The sequence below is a fragment of the Cyphellophora europaea genome, assembly GCF_000365145.1.
Source record: "Cyphellophora europaea CBS 101466 unplaced genomic scaffold supercont1.2, whole genome shotgun sequence".
In the NCBI taxonomy this organism is placed as follows: domain Eukaryota; kingdom Fungi; phylum Ascomycota; class Eurotiomycetes; order Chaetothyriales; family Cyphellophoraceae; genus Cyphellophora; species Cyphellophora europaea.
In genome coordinates, this window is record NW_008481808.1 from 1,525,577 (window position 1) to 1,544,684 (window position 19,108).

The 19,108-nt window shown below is 54.9% G+C and overlaps 6 protein-coding genes across 6 annotated transcripts; 1 reads left to right on the forward strand and 5 right to left on the reverse strand.

The window, feature by feature from the left end:
• Positions 1-575: 575 nt before the first annotated feature.
• HMPREF1541_02084 (uncharacterized protein) lies at positions 576-3,712 on the reverse strand (the record flags this gene model as incomplete). Its single annotated transcript, XM_008716440.1, has 2 exons — positions 576-3,635; positions 3,689-3,712. The coding sequence occupies 2 exons, from the start codon at positions 3,710-3,712 to the stop codon at positions 576-578; spliced, it is 3,084 nt and encodes a 1,027-aa protein (XP_008714662.1).
• A 2,002-nt stretch (positions 3,713-5,714) lies between these two features.
• HMPREF1541_02085 (uncharacterized protein) lies at positions 5,715-6,866 on the reverse strand (the record flags this gene model as incomplete). The annotated part of the gene is made up of 1 exon (XM_008716441.1): positions 5,715-6,866. The coding sequence occupies one exon, from the start codon at positions 6,864-6,866 to the stop codon at positions 5,715-5,717; it is 1,152 nt and encodes a 383-aa protein (XP_008714663.1).
• Positions 6,867-7,880: 1,014 nt separating this feature from the next.
• HMPREF1541_02086 (uncharacterized protein) lies at positions 7,881-8,480 on the reverse strand (the record flags this gene model as incomplete). The annotated part of the gene is made up of 1 exon (XM_008716442.1): positions 7,881-8,480. The coding sequence occupies one exon, from the start codon at positions 8,478-8,480 to the stop codon at positions 7,881-7,883; it is 600 nt and encodes a 199-aa protein (XP_008714664.1).
• Positions 8,481-9,646: 1,166 nt separating this feature from the next.
• Positions 9,647-10,096, reverse strand: HMPREF1541_02087 (uncharacterized protein; the record flags this gene model as incomplete). Its single annotated transcript, XM_008716443.1, has 1 exon — positions 9,647-10,096. One exon carries the CDS (start codon positions 10,094-10,096, stop codon positions 9,647-9,649), a length of 450 nt encoding a protein of 149 aa, XP_008714665.1.
• Positions 10,097-10,337: 241 nt separating this feature from the next.
• Positions 10,338-11,813, forward strand: HMPREF1541_02088 (uncharacterized protein; the record flags this gene model as incomplete). The annotated part of the gene is made up of 1 exon (XM_008716444.1): positions 10,338-11,813. The coding sequence occupies one exon, from the start codon at positions 10,338-10,340 to the stop codon at positions 11,811-11,813; it is 1,476 nt and encodes a 491-aa protein (XP_008714666.1).
• Positions 11,814-12,526: 713 nt separating this feature from the next.
• Positions 12,527-18,839, reverse strand: HMPREF1541_02089 (uncharacterized protein; the record flags this gene model as incomplete). The annotated part of the gene is made up of 2 exons (XM_008716445.1): positions 12,527-12,792; positions 12,845-18,839. 2 exons carry the CDS (start codon positions 18,837-18,839, stop codon positions 12,527-12,529), a joined length of 6,261 nt encoding a protein of 2,086 aa, XP_008714667.1.
• Between the last annotated feature and the right edge of the window lie 269 nt (positions 18,840-19,108).

Genomic DNA, 19,108 nt, shown 5'->3' on the forward strand with positions numbered 1-19,108 from the left:
ACGTGGCGCTGGCCTTATGGCTTCTTTCAACCCAGCTAAAAGTTTTTGGGCGATGGGGATGGGGTTGATGAGGTTGTCAAGAAAAGGGCGTATAAAAATGTGGTGGAGTGGACGTTCGAGCGGGTATCCACTTCCACAAGGTGGTGTGTCGAAAGCGGGTGTTTGCCTGCAGACAGGGAACCGTCTGGAATCCACTGCATTAACCCCAATGAATGGCATGGTAGTAGTCGTCAAGATCACAGGACTCCGTTACCATCGCCTAAAGTGTGAAGGAGAAGTCATGTTTTGGAGTACCGGGGCACGCGTGTTGGGCCGAAGGGCAAGATGGCCCACGATCACGAAATCGAGAGCTAGTCACCCAAGCAAGACGCCGCCATGGCATAGACAGCAATGGTTACAACACAACAGAGAGGAAGGAAGAGAAAGTAGAGTCTAACGTAGGAGGTATCAAAGATAAATCGGTACAGCCACCGATCTCAGGTCTCGACCCTCCATTCACTTACACCACATCCGCAACACTCGCCCATCTGACCTCTCCTTTCCTCTCCAGTCCCTCCTCTCTACAGTCCTCGACATCACTTCCCAGCCTCAACACCATCCCTCAACGGCACAAAATTGACCTCCCACTCCTCCCCCTCGGCCGCCTCCCTCCCAACCACACACTTCATCCTCCCCAGCATCTCCGCCCCCGGATGCCCCGCACTGACGCGATGCATCGAGTCCAAATGGTCCATGAAGGCCGTCAGGTTGTCGAACACGGGTGTGCTGGCCGGCACACTGTCCGTCGTCTTGCCACTGCCGCCGGTACTCCCACTCTTGATACTCGCATTGCCATCGTTGGTCCCCACACCGGTGAAGCCACCGGCCACCCAGCCCCGACTCTGCCCCTCGGCGCAGCAGAAGAGGCATCCCCATCTTCCCACTTCGCCCCTGGATGCGGCCTCGAGGTCGCCTATCCAGTCGACCTGCTTCTTCAATGGGACGTGGCACTTTGCCAAGAACGCCCACTTGTACCGCACGCCGCCGACCTGGCCATCAACGCCCTTGACGCTGCTCCTGCGCACCTTCGGATCAAAGATTTTTTCCTCCTTCCTCCTGCCTAGCCGTTTGGTCGCGCCTACGACGCTATAGGTGACCATTGGGCCCTGGAAGTTGCATTTCGTGCACATCCACAGGGGCATGCTGCTTGCATAACCCACGGGCCGGCTGCCTGCGGTGAAACCCTTGCTGTGCAGTCCCAGGAACGTCTTGTACGCGCCTTTGCAGAAGCCCTGCAGCTGCTTCTCGGTGGGCAGGACGAGGGGTTGCGTGATGGGCATAGGCGGTGCGACGGGAACGACTTTCTTCGGCTTTGGGGGACCCGGCGCCACGTACATGCCGCCATACATGGCCATGTCCAAAGGCACGACTTTGACCATCCTCCTGGCAGGCTGCGGAGCAGGGACGACCTCGTCTTCCGATGAGGACGAATCTTCGGCTTCGGGACCTGGCTCCCCAGAGGGAAGTGAGCCGTGTGGGGACGGGAGCCGTGGTAAGGCGTCGAGGGGAGGTGCGGAAGTGGTCGGGCGGAGGTTTGACGTCGAGATTGAAGCGATCGGTTCAAGGTCTCCAGGGTGTCCAGGAGAAGTGGAGGGACGAGTAGAATCAGCCCAGCGGTCGCCAGGTGGCGGAGGTGGAGCCATGGACGGAGGAGGTAATGGAGCTCCACGCGCCGCTGGGGAGGCAGTAGGAAACACCCTGTAGCCTTGTGGTGGTTTGTGTTGTTTCCCGGAGCTGCGAGAGCTGGGACGATGGTCGATTGAGAGAGGTGGTGGAAGGGGTAGATCAGTCATCTGCTGGGGAGGGCGGACCGGTTGCTGTTGCAGGTATGCGACATGCTCGAATCGAGCCCGTGGTGCAGTAGGCGCTGGCTGCTGTGGCTCCGCCGGTCTGTTGCGGTAATGTCTCACACGACTCTCTGCTGCTCTGATGGTGGCTTGTAGTTCTTGCAAATCTTCAGCTGGGCGCACAGGGGGCTGACGGACAGCAGGTGCAGCTTGTGCCGTGTACTGCCGCGACTCGCGAAGGCGCGAGAGAGAGTCTTGACGCGGTTGTCGGACTCGAGGCGGTGGATTATGGCGCGGCATACTCTCGACTGGCTTGATCCTAGAAGTCTCATATACGGTCGCGTAGCCAAACTCGCCGGGACCCAAAGTAGGCGTTGCGTCGTTCAACTCGGCATGATCTTCATCTGGCTCTTCCTGGTGGTCTTCAAATCGCTCAGGCTGATATCTTCGAGACGGCAGGAGCTGTGGCGAAAGAAGGATCGACTCATGATCGCTGTGGTCACCCTCGGATACCGGGGATACGGGGGACGATGGAGCTTTAGGAATGTCTGCCTCTGGTAGCGCCACCACGAATGACTGCGCCGGAGATTCTGGAGCAGGTGGCGCTATCATCTCGTGTTCCTCAAAGCCCAAAGCGTGAGAGCTTGGCCTGCGCAAGCTTATTACATCTTCCTCCTCGGACGTGGTAGGATCGTCTAACGTGGACAGGTCGAGGTCTTTTCCGGGGTTTCCGCGGTTGAGAGACACTGGATCCGAAGGAATACCTCCGAACCTGGCTCTCGAGACGGATCTTTCGGGTCTTGGAACGGCAACAAAATGAGAAGTTGTGTACCCGGTCCGGGACGCTGACCTGTTGGATCCGGACGACGTCACTGATGGCGCAGCCTGTCGACGGCTGGCGTATGATGCGCTGTGGTAGCCTGCATCGGAAACGTTGCTGCCACTACCTCTGCCAACCACAAGAGTCTCCTGTGAGCCATGTCGAGCACTAAACGCACCACGGAAGCCGTTCAGGGTGTCTTCGTCCGGAGGCGTTAACACGTCGTGAGATGGTACATTGCGAAGCCTGTTCGCTCGGATGTCTTCGTGGACAGACGGAGGAATGGTGATAGATGGCACACCGTGCGACCCGTTGTGAGATTGTGGTGTCATGGGCCGTCTTTGTTGATAGCCTCTTTTTGATGCGGAGCTGTTCGTTCGTTTGCGCTCTTGAGGCTGCGGTCGAATGGTAGTCGTATTTGAACCAACACTCATGGAGGCAAGTTGGTCGTGGTAGCTCTCAGGAGGGGTCCTGGGGTCGCGGCTAGATGATCGGGTACTTCTCGTGCTGCGACTGCTCGAGTAGGCCAACGATTGCGCAGTTTTCGATGATTGTGCTGCGGGAAGTCTTAACATTTCAGCCTCCGGAATCATGGCCTGGGCTTTAGCAGTATCAGACAGTCTTTGGGAAAGCTGTCCAAGACAGACGCTGGCATTTGTGCGGCAGTCATCCGAAGTCTGTTGCAGGGATTCAAAGTCGACATCTCCATCGTCCATAGAGACGCCCCGCAGCGATATGATCAAGGCCATTTGTAGATTGATGAGCACGTCTTTCATCTGCTCTCGTGCCTGGCTATCTCCACAGGCGAACGGCTCACCAAATCTCTTGAGATCGCGGTCATACTGACCCTTGACCAGCAACGGTCCCAGCTGGAGCGAGTCGAGCAGATCGCGCGTAGGCTCCTCGGGCAAGGCCCGGTCAGTGTCGGCTCGATCGTCGCGGATTCGGGCTACGAGCTTGACGCCATCGTTGAATGCTGTAATGACCGCCTATGCCAGTTGTCAGTCATGTCAGTTGGACACCAGAGGATCTGACGTCGTACTCTAATAAGGGCGCTCAAGTCCATCTCACGCGACAGCAATGGTCAGTGGCACGAGGTCAGTATAGCATGCCCCACCCAAGAGCGGAGGATTGTCTGGTGAGCACAAAGCAACAAGTGGGCATCAGGCACCGGATTCCGGAAGCGACAGAGAGTATGGAGATGGTCACGAAGACGAGGGAATACTTTTCACCCACATGGAAAATGATGCGGCGACATGGTGCGCCCCTTTGAGTCCTTGAGCAGCGGCATCGGTGCATGGATTCGCTTAAGCAGCGGTGCAACATGTGGTAGGACGGGTATTGGCGACCCTGGTTGTGAGCTACTGTGAAAGGGGAGAGTGAAGAAAGGTTCGATAGCGGCGGCGATGGGGAGACCGGGGTTGGCCCGTGATTCTAGGCACATCTGGATCACGATTGGGTGGCGTTGGCGTGATATTGCCCGCTGTCCCTGCGGAGGTGATGGCTCCATGTGGTTAGGTGGACCTGTCAACCCAGGGAGTGAACGTTGCTCTCACGAGTGAGCAGCTAGACGGTGGGATCAGCAGTGGGTTGATTACTGCAACCCCGGCTATTGGGAACCCAGCAGGGGTAATTCTTTGCAGCAGAAGAGATAGAAGGGCACATACACAAGCCTTTGGCGGCAAAAAGTGGTCACTTCGCCAGGTCTAAGGAAGCGAGGTATGGATACTCGTCAACTCAAAGGTTTTGCTTCTGAAGCTAGAGTCTGGCGCGGTGTTAGTGGCGTAGAAAGCAGCCTTTGTACCGTTTTCCTGTGGGGGAGAAGCTGTCAAAGCGGATGGCGCAATTGAGCATACCGTATTCACGGCCCCGGAGACGTACGAAGTAGAGTAGAAAACTGAAGTACTCCGTACCCGGCAGTGTTCCAGGTTTGGCGGCTGGCCTCTTAGGAGAACCGACTTTGGCTGTTCCAGCTTCGCTTATTGGCTTCACCTAGGCGGCCAGGCAACCCGAGGGACACCTGGTGGGACGTCGCAGGCGAAGTGTAAGTAGCGCAAGTGCCGGGTATTTGGCACTAGCAGCGACTAGGACGAGCTCTCGCCTGCGAGGAATGCCCAACGGCGGACTAGCAGAGAATACGGACACAGTTCAGAAAGCACGTGGAACCATTTTCGACTGTCGCCGGTGTGCCGGACTCCCAGTTTCACTTCTCGATATGGTAGGCGAGCTGATGGGGTCCGCACCAGAGTTCCGGCGTGCTCACAAACTGCAATATACTTGAAGCTCTGAGATGTGGCAGAATTGCAACCGACAGTACTTGAGGATGAGCGATCGGCAGACTGCAAGCTTCAGTCGTTGCCGGCTATATGCAAGTACCAGTTTTCGAAAGGGCCGAGGAAGTGACGGGCATCAACCTCGCTTTCAGGTTGGCTGCAGATGCAGACCCAGGTGCTTCTGCACAGAATACTAGTACCTAGTCCCGGTCTCCGTGTCCGCGTCGCTCTGCAGATGTACCACTGGGGCCCGAGCGAGGCAGGAACCGACCGAGGCAACCCCGGGCCCTCTATTCCTTGTCACTTGTCCCCAGATCGACTTGTGCCTTTCCTGGCTCCAGGCTTCGTTACGGAGTACTCTCGCCCCAACCAGAGCCGAACGAGAATAGCCGGCGCCACTGACATCTTTACCGCTTGCTACGAGCCAAGTGATCTTCTTACCATGCGTGCCACTGCCGGCATGATCGCTCAAACCTGGGGGCCAGGAGAATTTAACCTCTTCCCCTGTAGCCTTGGACATTTAGTTGTCCAAGTCAAAGCCACCAGATGCATCGATTGTCCGTTGACTGGCCAGGCATGCTTCATCAAGTCTACCGCGACCGGCTGAAAGAGCGAGCAATAGCTTCTCCTCTCGCTTCGTATGCCACTCACGGTGGGACAGATCCGGTCTCATGCGCATCGCCGTCGGCAGAATCTGGCTAGAAGACCTTCGCGCTTTCTGCGGCCGTCTCGTATCCAGCATTTCATTATGCAGCAATGCCACAGAATGAAGCAACTCGTTACCATGATGCCCAGCTACTCATCCATCTGCCACTGGTAGCTCATCTCCTCATTGCGCTTCGTTCGGCTCCTGGCTTGGAACCAATCTTTCTCGAAGCCGTTTCCTCTGTCCACTCCATCCCAACGCCAGCCCGGTAGAATTCCATATCGATTTGGCGGCGCCGACCCTTGGTACACCTTCTTTTTCGGCCCAGACACTTTCTTCGAGTTCCCTGGCACCACGTCTCCGGTCCCTCCCTCTGCCACCTGCTTCTGCGCCATGTATGCCGCCATTGGATCATCCCACCTGACCACCTCCTTCAACTTCTCATTCATCTCCTCATCATCCACTCCCCTCGCAACCGTCAAGAACTTGGCTTCCTCCAGGTCGGCCCGTTGCTCGTCCCTCATCCGCCTCTGAACATCTCCCATCGCCTCCTCTCGCTCCCGCTTCCTGGCTCTCTCCTCCTCAATCTCCTTCTGCCGCGCCTCCTTCCTCTTCATGCTAACATCGATCCTCCGACCCGTAGCATCTCTGTAGATCGTCTCCTCCTGCTTCTCCCCCTTCTTCTTCTTCTCCTTCCTCGCCCTCTTCTCCTCCGCCTGCCTCTCCTTCTCCTCCCTCGCCACAATCCTCATCGTATCCTCCACCGTCTGCAGCCCAGCCTTGACACCACTCTCCATCCTCGGTCCGCTTCCCTCCTCTTCAACCACAGCAGGCGCGTCCTCCACCTCCACCCCCCTCCTCCTCTCCTCATCCGCCCTCTGCGCCTCCACAATAATCCTATCCGCCTCATCCTGCTCACCGCCACGGCCGCCATCATTCCCTCCCTCACCCACCGCCCCCGCCACGCTCTGAAACGCACTAACCTTCTTCTTGCGAAACTCCGCGCTCTTGACCCTCCCGTCATACACCTGCGGCACATCACCCTCCCCCTCACCGTCCTCAACGCCCCCAGCCCTCCTGCTCCTTCCACTCTTCGTAGCCCCCGCACTGCCAGACAGCAATAGATCTTCTTCGTCGTCGGCGATCACGAGGCCCTGCTGTTCTGCTGCTGCGGCGGCGGGTTCTTTGTTGTTGTTGTCTTTCCGGCGCCGCTTCTTCGGCCGCTCCGACAGCGGGTCGGAGGCATTGGCGGGGGAGGCACTGAGGTAGTTTTTCGCTAGGTAGGCTGCGAGGGAGGACATGGTTGCGGTGTGACTTTTAGGAGGAAGAAGGAGAGAGAGAAAGGCCGCTGGCGTGGGAGAGGTGTGTGTTATGGGTGGGTGGAAGCGCGGATGAAAGGCGCGTCGTGAGAATACTGGCAATAGGTAGCGGATAGTAGGGAATAGAATAAGGTATTGAAAGCCAGACGAGTGCAGTGCAGTGCAGTACAGCGCAGTGCCGTGCCTGGATGGAAATCTTTAAGGTTTGGAATTGACATGCGCCCGGAGTTTGCGGAGATATTTGAAGACGCGGGGGATTGGATGGGTGCACGTCTGTCGCGCCTCAGATGCAATTCCACACTGTCTACGGGGACCCTCGTACGACTCTGCGGGTATCTGGCATGCAGAGAACCACTCCGGATAACATACATGCAGTGAAGAACAAAGTCCTAATAATGCAGCACAGCTGAGAGATTACCGGCAACACGGCTACCGGATGCTGTCACTACTGTTCAGAGAGGGTGTCCTGTGTGCGTCCACCGACGATTTAGTCTTTCGGCTTCTACCGTACAATAATAACACGGATCCGCCTGAGCGCGTCGAGCTGATCAAAGATCGGCACTCGCTTGATAATGATCTACGAGAGTGAAGATCTGGAGAACATGTTTTGGTGCTAGCAGCGAGTTCGCCGGTAGCCGCTCTGCTTGATTCATGGAATGATATGACTGTCCAGCTGTACTGTTGCTCGCCAGCCAAAGATACCAAAAAACGCCAGGCACATCGCGAGCTCCGGGATCAGCACTTGATCCGCGAGCTCACTTGATAGGTAACCCATGTGCCATTCCCAGCCCAGGTCATGTCCTCAGAAAGCGCCTTGCGTTGTTCCCATGTCTGTTGATGTACAGTGAAGAACTCCGACTCATGCTTCCCTCATGATCTATGGGGTATCTCATTGTCGTGATGAAAGAAACTAGCTCAACCTTGAGCTCGAACCTGACCCGAAATTACTACTTCGTAAGCCTCTGGTGAAATGCGAACGACACGTAAGGGATATTATCACTTGAGGTGAGCGTGCTCGATCATCTCAAAGTCATCCTCATCCTCGTCGGCAGCGTAGCCTTCCTTGAGCTGGTCGATGACATCGTATTCGCGAGTAACGAGCTTCTCGGTCTCGGTGCTCTCGAAGCGCAAGACGGCCTTGTTGAGAGCAGCAGAGAGCACATCACGACCATTAGCCGGGCCACTTGGGCGATCGTAGGAGTACATGTAGTCGGCCTCGGCCGGAAGAGGCGCAGCCGACGCGTCCATCACATCATCGTCACTCGAGGCGTCGGTGACGAGGGCGAGAGGTCCGTCAACAGCATCATCGATGTTGTTGCGGAAGGCCTTGCGGGCTAGTGTATTGGCTTGGCCATTTTCCTTCTTTTGCCGCAACCTTTTTGCGCGTCCTGAGCCATGGTTGTGCTCCCGATCGTGCATGGGCCGTGCATGGCAAGAAGTGCAGTCGGTCCCCGAGATGGGCCCGCTAGCCAGCGAAGACACGCCGTGGGGGCAATTGCGGGGGAGGAATCCCTTCGCCCATTTCGCGTTATGGTTCTTGTCCCGCTGATAAGAGCGAGCCTCGCTGCGGAGGTCGTTGGCTGTAGAAGCAGGCATGGTGGCGGGGATGGTAGATGTAGGAGTTCGAAGGATACAACGAATGTAGGGTGACTGGAGGTCTTATGTACCAGAGATGATCGGAGCTTCGATGTGTGGCAAGCACCAGAAGCAGCCAGAAGATGACGCGGTTGGATGGAAGGTGCTTTGTTATGTGGTGAGCTGGTACAAACGGAGATAAGACAAAGAGGGAAGTTACGGATTGCGGTCAAACAAGGAAGAGTGAATTGCTCGGGGTGATGGGAGTATGAGTAGGCGGGAAATCAAGGTTGAAGAAGGACGAGACGAGGGAGTCATACCAATCGAGGCCATGATTCACGAGTTGGGGCGTGTTTGGGGTGACTGGAGCTACCAGGTTGCTATCAAAGCCACGGCATGGGGGGGCAGGCGGAGATGAAGCTCGGCAGCGTCAATAGAGAAGGCGAGGCTGCGCCATGCGGATGAGTCACAGGTGCTTATTGGACGGATTACGACAACCGCAATTAGCAACATGGCTCAGAAGGAGCTGGTCAGCGATAAGACTCATATCAGACGGCCTAAAAGCATGGGATGCAGACAGCGGTTGAAGCCGGAATGAGATGAGATGGTGTTCCCAAGGTTCCCAATGTTGGCATGTGACGCATCCGGACCGACGTCAGCGCGTCCTGGAGCCCCACCAGCCGCAGCATGCACCACTTGCTTGGGGTCGTCGGGGGCTTGTTGCACGGCCGCGGCTTCCCCACAGTCCGGCTGGACAAGGAGCACAGCCAACAAACAGCCAAAGTACCAATGTTATGGCAACTCAATGGTCTCCTGACCATGACTTGAACACGATCCTCAAAGGCAGTGTTCATCGTCATCATCCTGCGTTGACACCTGGGACGTCACGTCGAATGTCACGCATCAGCTGGCCCCATGCCTCCCGCCAGCCTGGTTCCTGGCACTTTCCAGGCACCCAATGTCTCGCACATGTATTGCTTGCCTAGATTCGAGACGTAATAGGAAGCATTCGATGCAAATGCGTCATCTCTGAATGGGTTGCCGTGTGCTTGTTTGGAAATAGGGCCTGGGGTTCTGATAAGCCAAGGTCCATCTATGCAAAGCACGCTTCCATGCTGGTTGTTTGAATCAATACGTAGAGTCGCCCAGCTTGAGAACTTGACCTTGGCATTGATGCGTTCGTCGCCTTATGCACTCTCCTCGCTTTTGATCTCTGCATCAGAGAGCTCATCATCACTATCGTTGGGCAGCCTAGATGGGAACCATCCATAACTACCCAAATCAACGTGAGCTTCTTCGATCCCACGAGCATCCGTCACCTGTACGCCTTCATCTCGTAGTCTTTGAACCTGCCGGCTAGCGGCCAGGCCATTGTCGCCCCTCGCAGAGATGCCGCCCTTGGAATTGATGATTCGCTGCCAAGGAACGTTCTGATCGTGAAAAGAATACTGATCTGGCTGGGAAGCATCGTATGAAGGTAAATGCTTCAAACACACACCCACTTGTCGTGCTCTCTTTGGATAGCCTAGAAGCTTTGCAATGTGTCCATACGAGGTGACCTTTCCGTGAGGTACTTGCTGGATGGCTGAGTATACTGCCTGAAACCACCAGGCTGCTTCGTCACTTTGTTCCGGCATTGCGTTTTACGACCTGCCTGGCGTAGCGAACAAAGATTGCATAAGATGAGAGAACAGATGCTTTTCTGCGTATAAAGCTGCAGTATTGTAGACTTCCTGCCCCGGGTCGCGCTTCATGACCGCGTATCGCGTATCGTGGGAACCGGAGATAGGCGGCCATAACTTTTGCGGATTGTTTACCTTAGCAACTGCCTCCGACCACCATCATCTGCGGTTGCCCGCATTCACTGCGCAAACAACCATGGCTTTTCGCGGAACCGAGAGTCCAATGGACTTTGAATGGCAAGGCCACGGACCTGTCGACGCTGCATCTCCCTTCCACCGCTTCGCCATGGATTCGCAGAACAAAAAACGTAAGATTGGCCCTTCTCAATGGATCTCATCGTCTGAGCATGCCGCAGGCTCTCACGCTCAGTTTGAATCTCCCAACAAACATCAATTGCCATCTTATGGGCCACCTAATGGCAAACCATACTTCTTCAGCAACGTTCCCACCGCACAATCACCACAACCTTCACCGTTCCGAGAACCCTCCTTCACCACCCCTCGAAAGCCGTTCGACGTCGACTTCTCTTCTGGCGCCGAGAACTCCTCACCCCTTGAAGCCGACAATGAAGACACGCCAGATGGCAGATCCCCAATCCAGTTCACTGCTGGCAATGCCAGCCCGCCAAAGTCCTCCAAGCGGAACTCACTGTTCAACATGTATGGCAAATTTGCCCCTTCACCCTCACGCTTGACTCGGCCATTCAACGACGCCCTAGAGCGACGCATCCAGAAACGACGACGCCGTGCCCTAGACAAAACGCAATTGGCTCGTACCCGCCGCGACAGTGAGGAGACCTCTGATTCGGAAGCCGACACCACAATCGCCGTGAGCAAGGTTCGCCGCTCACCTTCCAAACCGCTGCCTTCGATCCCAAATGTAGAGTCCAATTCAGCTGGCTCAAGAATATCAGAATTCTTCTCCTTCTTATCCTCGAATCCGGATCTCCCATCCATTCTGTCCCGGTACCTACAGGTTCTCTTCAATTTCGCCCTCCTCTCCTTCTTCCTCTACATCATCTATTCCTTCTACCAGACCATCCGCGCCGATGTCGACCGAGCCTCTGATGAAGCCGTCTCCGAGCTGCTTGCGGAAATGTCCATCTGCAGCAAACAATACATTGAGAATAATTGTGCACCGGACAAGCGGCTTCCAGCACTCGAGCAGCTCTGCAGCAATTGGGAGGTCTGCATGAACAGAGATCCCAATGCCGTCAAGCGTGCACGTCTATCAGCGCAGACATTTGCGGCCATCTTCAATTCCTTCGTCGAGCCCATCAGCCTCAAGACCATGGCCTTCAGCATCACCCTCGTGGTTGTGTCACTCCTGGTCTCAAATGCGACCTTCACATACTTACGGCGACCACATGATGCCTTCCACCCACACCACCCGCAGGGCTTCTACCAACAGCATCCTTCAGCGACCTACGGACATCAGCCACAATTCTCCGGAATCCAGACCGGCATGGGACAGATGGGTTACATGGCCTCCACGCCCGGCCTACCATATGGGCACGAGCCACAGACCCCAGCCACGGGTCGCTTCCAGGAGCACAACCAAATGGCCTTTGACGGCAATCAGATGCGCATCGAGTGGAACCGGAGTCCAAGCAAGGAATACGGCGCCAGAGGGAGGAGCAGGAGTCCAGAGAAGAAGAAGCTGGCCACATGACGATGTCTGGACAGGTCCAAGAAGCGTGTATCTATCGATTTGCGAACCTGTTGGCATGAAAACCCGGCTTGTATGAATGGCTAATGATCACTACCAATTTGTAAACTGCACGAAAATGGATATGAGTGTACACCGCCGGCGCATGCAGAACAGTCAGTGGCTTGCTTGACTACCTACATAATATCACTACAATTTTTTCCATGAACGGACACACGCTCCGTGTTGAAGCCACGATCCCGTCCGCCGTCCCAAGCAGGCCCTTGCAGGTCTTGGAAGATCCAAAGCAGAGATTGAAGAATATAGGATGATTCCGAATCTCAAGACTCAAAAGCATGATATAAATACATACATACCGACAGCCTCCCATCACCAACCAACAACACCACGACACTTCCCTCAAAGTGCCGTGTTGCGTCGTGTCAGCGATGGGAGGCTGTTTGCAGCGGCGCTATCTATGCCTTGTCTATATAATGACCCCCGTTTCCGTCTGCCTTCTCATCCTGCTGGTCGGATAAAATGTTACGCTAAGATGCAGGCAACAAACAGTATTGACTAACATGCTCTTTGTGAAAGCCCCGGTATCGCTTTCAATCCCAAAATCAAGACGCCCGGCCTTCATCCGCCCACAAGCAAGTTCATAGCAAAGCCCGTGCTGAATGAGGATCACCTAAACTCCGCAACCCAGCATCTCTTCTCTCTTTGAAGGAGGATGCTCATGCAACGGAGCTCAGTCTCCGGTCGCCAATCGCGTTCTCGTACTTGTCCCAGTCCTCTAGGATCTTCGCAATCTTGGGACTGCCTGTGAGCTCCATGACCTCGGTGAAATACTCTTTTGTCAAAGCAAAAGGCTTCGCAGTGACGTTGGGGATATATTTTCCCACGAGCTTGGCGGGATCGATGCTCGTTTTGTTGATCTTCTTCAACAAGAAGGATCGGAACGGCTTGACACCAGACCGGAGGAAAGTGCTGTGGAAAGGAACTGGGGACGTTAGTTAGCATAATGTCATCGAGATACAGTGTAGTCGCCTTACCATCTATGCCTTTGAGCGGGATCGTTGCAAATCCCCTCTCAAGCTCGATCGGCTGTGGCTTAGCCATAGTCTTCTTCTTGCATTCTCGAATGATATCCATCAAATGCTCCTTGACATCGTCCAGCTCCATCTCTTGCATGAGTGAATGGATGTCAATCTTCTGCATCTTGAGCACGTTGAGAACGTTGCTGAGGATGTCGAGGGCCCTGAGATCACCAGCGCAGACATATTGCATGTTGGCAACATTGTAATTGACGATCTCAACCAGCCAGCCAGTCTCCTCGGAAATGTTCTCGACAACATACTGCAGAGCTTGCTCGTTGAAGGTCTTGGAAATTCTGCTGGGGTTGACTGCGCACATCGAGTAGTTGGATCGGCCCTGCTCGTCACGCTCAACAGCAACCTGCATGGTCAGACCGCGATAGAACACAACGGAGACCAAGCTTTCAATCGGCATGACCTCCGCAATGGAAGCCAGAGCAGAGTATTCACCCAGAGAGTGGCCAGCGAAGCTGCTATCGCGTTGGATCAAGCCCTTGGAGCGCATGTCCTCGAAGCTGGCTTTCTCCATGAGCGTAAGGGCGGGCTGAGTGAATTGCGTCGCTGACAGTAGACCTGTGGGTGAGCGGTAGGTATAAGAAGTCGTGCTTTCGTCGATCTCTTTGAAGATTCTTTCTGACTTGATGGAGCCATCGGCATTGACAGTTTCGAATGTCATAGCCATGTAGTTCTGGCGAATAGCCTTGCCACGAGGACCGCCGAAATGGATAGTGAGCTCCTTAGGGTTGTTCTTGACAATGTTGATGATCGACAGACCGTAATTGTCCATGAAGTGTCGGTCAGCACGGTCCCAGACTTCCTTGGCAACAGGGCTGCTGGCATAAAGTTCCATACCCATGCCTTGTTCTTGGGAACCTTGGCCAGTGAAGACATACGACGACACGGGCTGCTCAACTTCGGCCTCAGCAAGAAGGACCTTGTCGCCAGTCTCCTTGTTACTCGTCTCAATCTTGATGATCTTGCGGCCAGCAACCATACCAACATGCTCGAGCTTCACCTCGAGATCGTCATTGGGAAGGACCATACCGACCAATGACACATGGTAGCTTCTGACGCGACCAATGTTGTTCTCAGCCGCCCAGGTCTCCACCAAGCTGCGGACAGCGGCACTGGAGTACATGCCATGAGTGATGGTGCCAGGCAGATTCGCGTAGCTGGCAAAGATGCGAGATACGTGAATGGGGTTATAATCACCAGAGACACGAGCGTATGTCTCGTTGGATGAAGGCGCCTTCAATGACAGCGGAGTCTTGCCACTGAGTGGAATAGCATTTTCGAAGTGAACAGGCTGCTCAATTGAAGAACCGTGACGTTGCAGGTAGTCAACAACGGGGTTGCCATGCGAGGTACCTGCATCGTACTCAACGGAGGCGACCTGAATCACCTCCTTGGTGGGCAGCTCCAGAAGTACTTGTCCGATAGTCTCAACATTGTCGAAGACCGTCTTATCCTTGAAGTGAACAAGAGATTGCAGGCGGAAGGTGACTGTCTGGCCAAGCAGATCGATGTCAGGCTCATCGAGGTGGAACCACTCTTTTGAACGCAAGACAGCGACATCCTTTGAAGAAGCCAGCGTGACCTGCATGGGGGTCTCGTCTTTGCGCTGGAAAGTGTTCTCGAAGTCGGTATAGTTGCCACGATACAGGAATTGGCTAGTGACTTCCATGATGGGTTGGCCCCGGCGTGTGATAGTGCCACACACTTCGACCATTTTGCCAGCGTCCTGGTTGAGGACGGCGTTGATGCGGGCCGAAGTGTGCACCTCATCGCCAACCTTCAGCGGCTCAGCACCGGGAAGCATACGGAAGCCGTTGGAGAGATGGACAAGCTTGAGCAGATCGCCGTCAATAGACCGCGGGAAGATGGGTTTCGTGATAGCCTTCCACCCGACCACGATGGCGAAATCCATAGGAGCAAATACTTCCTTGCCTGGGCGGTCGACGAAAGCCTCGGCAGTGTTGCCGACAGCGTGGACGAAGTCGACAACATCTTGGGTAACAACCGTAGCCTTCCCACCGTCGAAAGTGTTGGTTGTAGGAGTATCGAAAGGCACTGTCTTCTCGCCGAACCAGATGCGGTAGTAGAATTCCTTGATGCGATCGTTGCGTCCCTCCATGACCTCGTGGATTGGAGCATAGCCGATCTCAGGGTGATAAACGAAGCGGAATGGCAAGGGAACAGAATCACCCTCGGCGGTTCGATCTTCCCACATGTTCATGAGGATTTCGTTCTTGCCAACTAGGCTGATGTCCAATGTCTTGATCAGCTTGCCGGAAGCATTGGTCTCCTTCACAACGATGGTGGTTTTGGTAGCATCCTTGGGATGAGCAATCTCGACCTGCATGCCGCGAGTGGGTGCAAGAATACGTTTCAGTGGGTTGTTCTGATAGCGAGCACCCTGGACGTAGACATCGGTGGTAAACATAGCGTGACGCCAAGAGTAGGTACGTCCGGCTAGTTCCTGAAGCCATGCATCCGCGTCTGGCAACGCATGCTGCGCGGATACTGGCAACTTGTACGAGCTGCGCGAGCCATCATGAATGACCTGCACGCCCTCGAGCTCTGTGACACTCTCGGAGGGAGTGAGGACCTTGCCGCCAAAGTATTCGACAACCGGCACATTTGCTTCTGAGCCGCCGTACACGTCTTTGATCAAAGCGGCAATGTGGTTTTGATGGATGTGGTCGAGGATCTCTTTGATGGGCTCGTCGACTTTTGTCGAGAATTTGGCGGCCATTGGGCCCTGGAGGATGCAAGTACGGCCAACATCCTGGTCAACAACAGCTTCAAGGTCTTCAGACTGCCACAGAGAATCCTTCTTGAACCAGAACTCAAAGTTCTCATCCAGGGACGGGACGAAAGGAACGGGCTTCTGACCGCGGCGCTGGCAGAGGAGGAGGAAGTGCTGAACGTCCTGGGCGTTGATGAGCTGGTTGCTGGCTTCGGGGTAGGCCGCCAACACCTTCTCGACAACCGCAAAAGGATTTTCGAAGTCTGCGTAGCTCTGGATCAGAGATGGCTTGTTGGACTCGGTTGTGAAACGATCCTCAACACGGCGGATGAAGTCCACGGTAAGATTGCGGAGCGAGACTTCGATCCAGCGCGACTGGTGCTTGATATACATCAGATCAACCATACGGCGAACAACCTCGGCATAGGTCATGTCCTCAAGATCAACAGTCTCGCCAGCAGTGTTGCGGCCAAACCAAACTTTCTGGAAGTCATCGTTAAGCTTCTTGATGATGTACTCGCGTTGCTTCTTGAGCTCGGCCACACGCTTCTTTTTATCAAGGCTAAAGATCTTCTGATCCATCTCGGCCCAGAGCATGACTCCACGGGTGGCAAGTTTGTGGATCGGCTCGCCCATTTCCGAGCGGACAGTGATGACACCACCGACTGGGCCTTTGTAACTCTTCTCCCACTGGCTGTCGTCCACGCCTGGAGCATCGACAATAGCCTTCTTGGCGTTCGGTGAGGTGTGTGCCTCCTTTGCAGTCATCATCCTGCTGCCGAAGAGACAGCCATCAAAAGGCATGGGAGCATAGCCGAAGTTTGACGCCCATTTACCGGTCAGATAGGGATATGTGTCTTCTGATCCACCGAAACCGCTGCCAGCGACCAAAATGATGTTTTCACACTTACGGATACGACCGTACATCTGAATGATGGGCTGGTGGAAGTCTTCAAATGAGTGATGACCACCACCGCGACCTCCAGTCCACTGAAGCACAACAGGGAAGGTAGGATTAGCCTTCGCGATGTTAATGACCTGTTGGATAGCGTCCATTGAGCCGGGCTTGAAGCTGATATGCTTGATACCAAGGGTATCGATGTATTCCTGGGCAACCTCAATAGAGGGTACACCGGCACCAATAGTAAGGCCCTCAATGGGCACACCATCAGCGCGGAGCTGAGCAAGAAGGGGAATTTGCCAGCCCATTGCGCGGGGATTAACGTAGATAAGATTGACCGTGATACCGCGTCCAGGAGGAATAGCTCGCTCAATCTTGTTCAAAGCCTCCGTCATGCTCTTTGCGTTGTAGTAACCACCACCAGCAAGTTCGATCTGATAGCCGGCATTCATAGTCGCTGCAACAAAGTCCCAGGGGACAGTACAGGGCGTCATACCGGCAACCATTAGTGGAGCGGTACCCAAGAGGCGAGACATCTTAGTATCGACAAATGTCTGCCCGGCTGAGGTCTTTGCCAATTTGGGCCCATGAGCTTTCAACCAGTCGACCGCGTACTTGACGGCGTGCTCTTCATCACGGTCGAACAGTTCCGGCTTGTAACCGACCTCGGTATTGGTGCCGTCCATAGTACCTGCAAGGATGACGTGGACGCCGGTGCCATCTTTGTTGCGCTTGGTAAGGACACCAAGACCAGAGATGCCGCCAGGGCCAAAGTCAAGGATGTGTGTTGCTCCATCGAAGACAGTTGCTTGCTCCCAGTGGACAGGATCTTGACAGATCATGCGGACCAGGTCCGGCACGATGTCCTTGGCCTGCTGGGCACGGAGGTCTTCGCCAGAATTGGTGTCGTAGACGGGAATGGTCAGTCTGGATGCAGGAATTTTGATGCTGCTGAGATCATCCTGGATCTGCTTGTGGGCCTCGGTCAGGAGTGGACTGTGGAACGGTGCCGTGATCGGCAAGAAACGGTTGACAAAGCGTTGTTTGCGCTCGGTGAAAGGCGTGCGGGTTTGATCAAGACCGGTAGGAGCCTTGACCTTGCGCAGGCGTAGATTCAGACCGTGCAAGGAGATGGGCGCACCAGTGATGACGAAATTCCGAGAGCTGTTGATCAAAGATATCGAGACGTGGCGGTCTTCAGGCAGATGCTCATTAGTCGCATCGATGTGAGCCTGGAGCTGCTTGCGCGAGAGGTCGCGGACGGACAGCATGGGAGTCGGAGTGCCTTCACCGGCCTCAACGGAGTCCTGCAGCAGAGAGGGAGCAAGACTGGTGCGGGGATAAGCCTGCTGGCTGCGCATCCCGATCCAGAACAGCATAGTGATGGCGTCTTTGGCGATCTTGGCGAAGCTCTCCCAGGAGGTGGCGGTCGCAACAGCAGCCGCAGTCACAATGCCCTGAGAATGACCTGTGGTGCCGCTGAATCGCTCGTTGATCTCGCCTGGGGTTTTGCCAAGAGCTTTGCAGGTGACTTGGTAATGAGCCAACTGCACCAGGCCGATCAAGGGTAGACTGACTGGTGCAGACACCAGGTAGTCGGTGTCTGGCTGGGTCTCCTTGTCACTGAGCCAGCGCAGGATGTCAAGCCCCTTTGCGTAGAACTTGTCCGCCTTGGGATCCGCAGCCAGAGATTGTAGAAGAGCCGCTGAGGACTCTACAAGTTCCGAGACGAAAGAAGGATATGTGGTGTAAACTTCTCTTAGCTCGTCGAAATACTCTTCGATGTTACCCTGACCGCCGAAAACAGTGTAGATGCTGGCATCTTCATCATCGGCAGCTCGCATGAGGGCGGAGTCATGGGGCTTAATGGGTCTGGCCACTGCGGCTCTTCCAGCGTAGTAAGATTCAACCACCTTCAATTTCTTCGCGGTAATGCCGGGTAGACCGGCGGCCAAAGCGTGGACATCATTAGCGTGCATGAAGGCGCGCTCGAACTCGGTCAGAGCCACTTTCAGAACCTCCGCAAAGGAGGTCGCCTCATCATCGTCGTCCACCTCGGCCGCCACGAAGCCAATGTAGCGAGCCACCAGCTCGGCATTCGATGAGGGCTCGTCATCCTGTGCAAGTTCGTCTGTGGGCTCGGGAAGAGAAGCGTTGAAGGACTCCTTCAGCTGGGATGCCGGGAAGTGCAGAGCTGTAGGAATGAGGAAATTGTACTCGAGAGAGCCATGGCTGAGGGTGAGAGGACGGAGGTTTTGGGAGGAGCGAGGGGTATGGGTTCCGGTAGCACCACCGGAGTACATCTTGTGATGTATGGCGATGTATTCGAGAAGTGATGGATCTGTAAGTGAGCAAACTAATGCCACCAGATTCGTAGTGTAGACGTCGACAACGAAAGAGAGGGAAGCTTTCGAGGTTGGCGGGGAGTTGGAGTAAGACAAATAACGAAGCACAAGAGCAGCGTAGAGGGATTGACTGCAAAGACAAGCGCAACAGAAATGTCGATGATGAGAGTGAGGGTATCAAAGTACTGTTTGAGGTAGACGGGGTGGTATGATACGTGTTGGTCTTG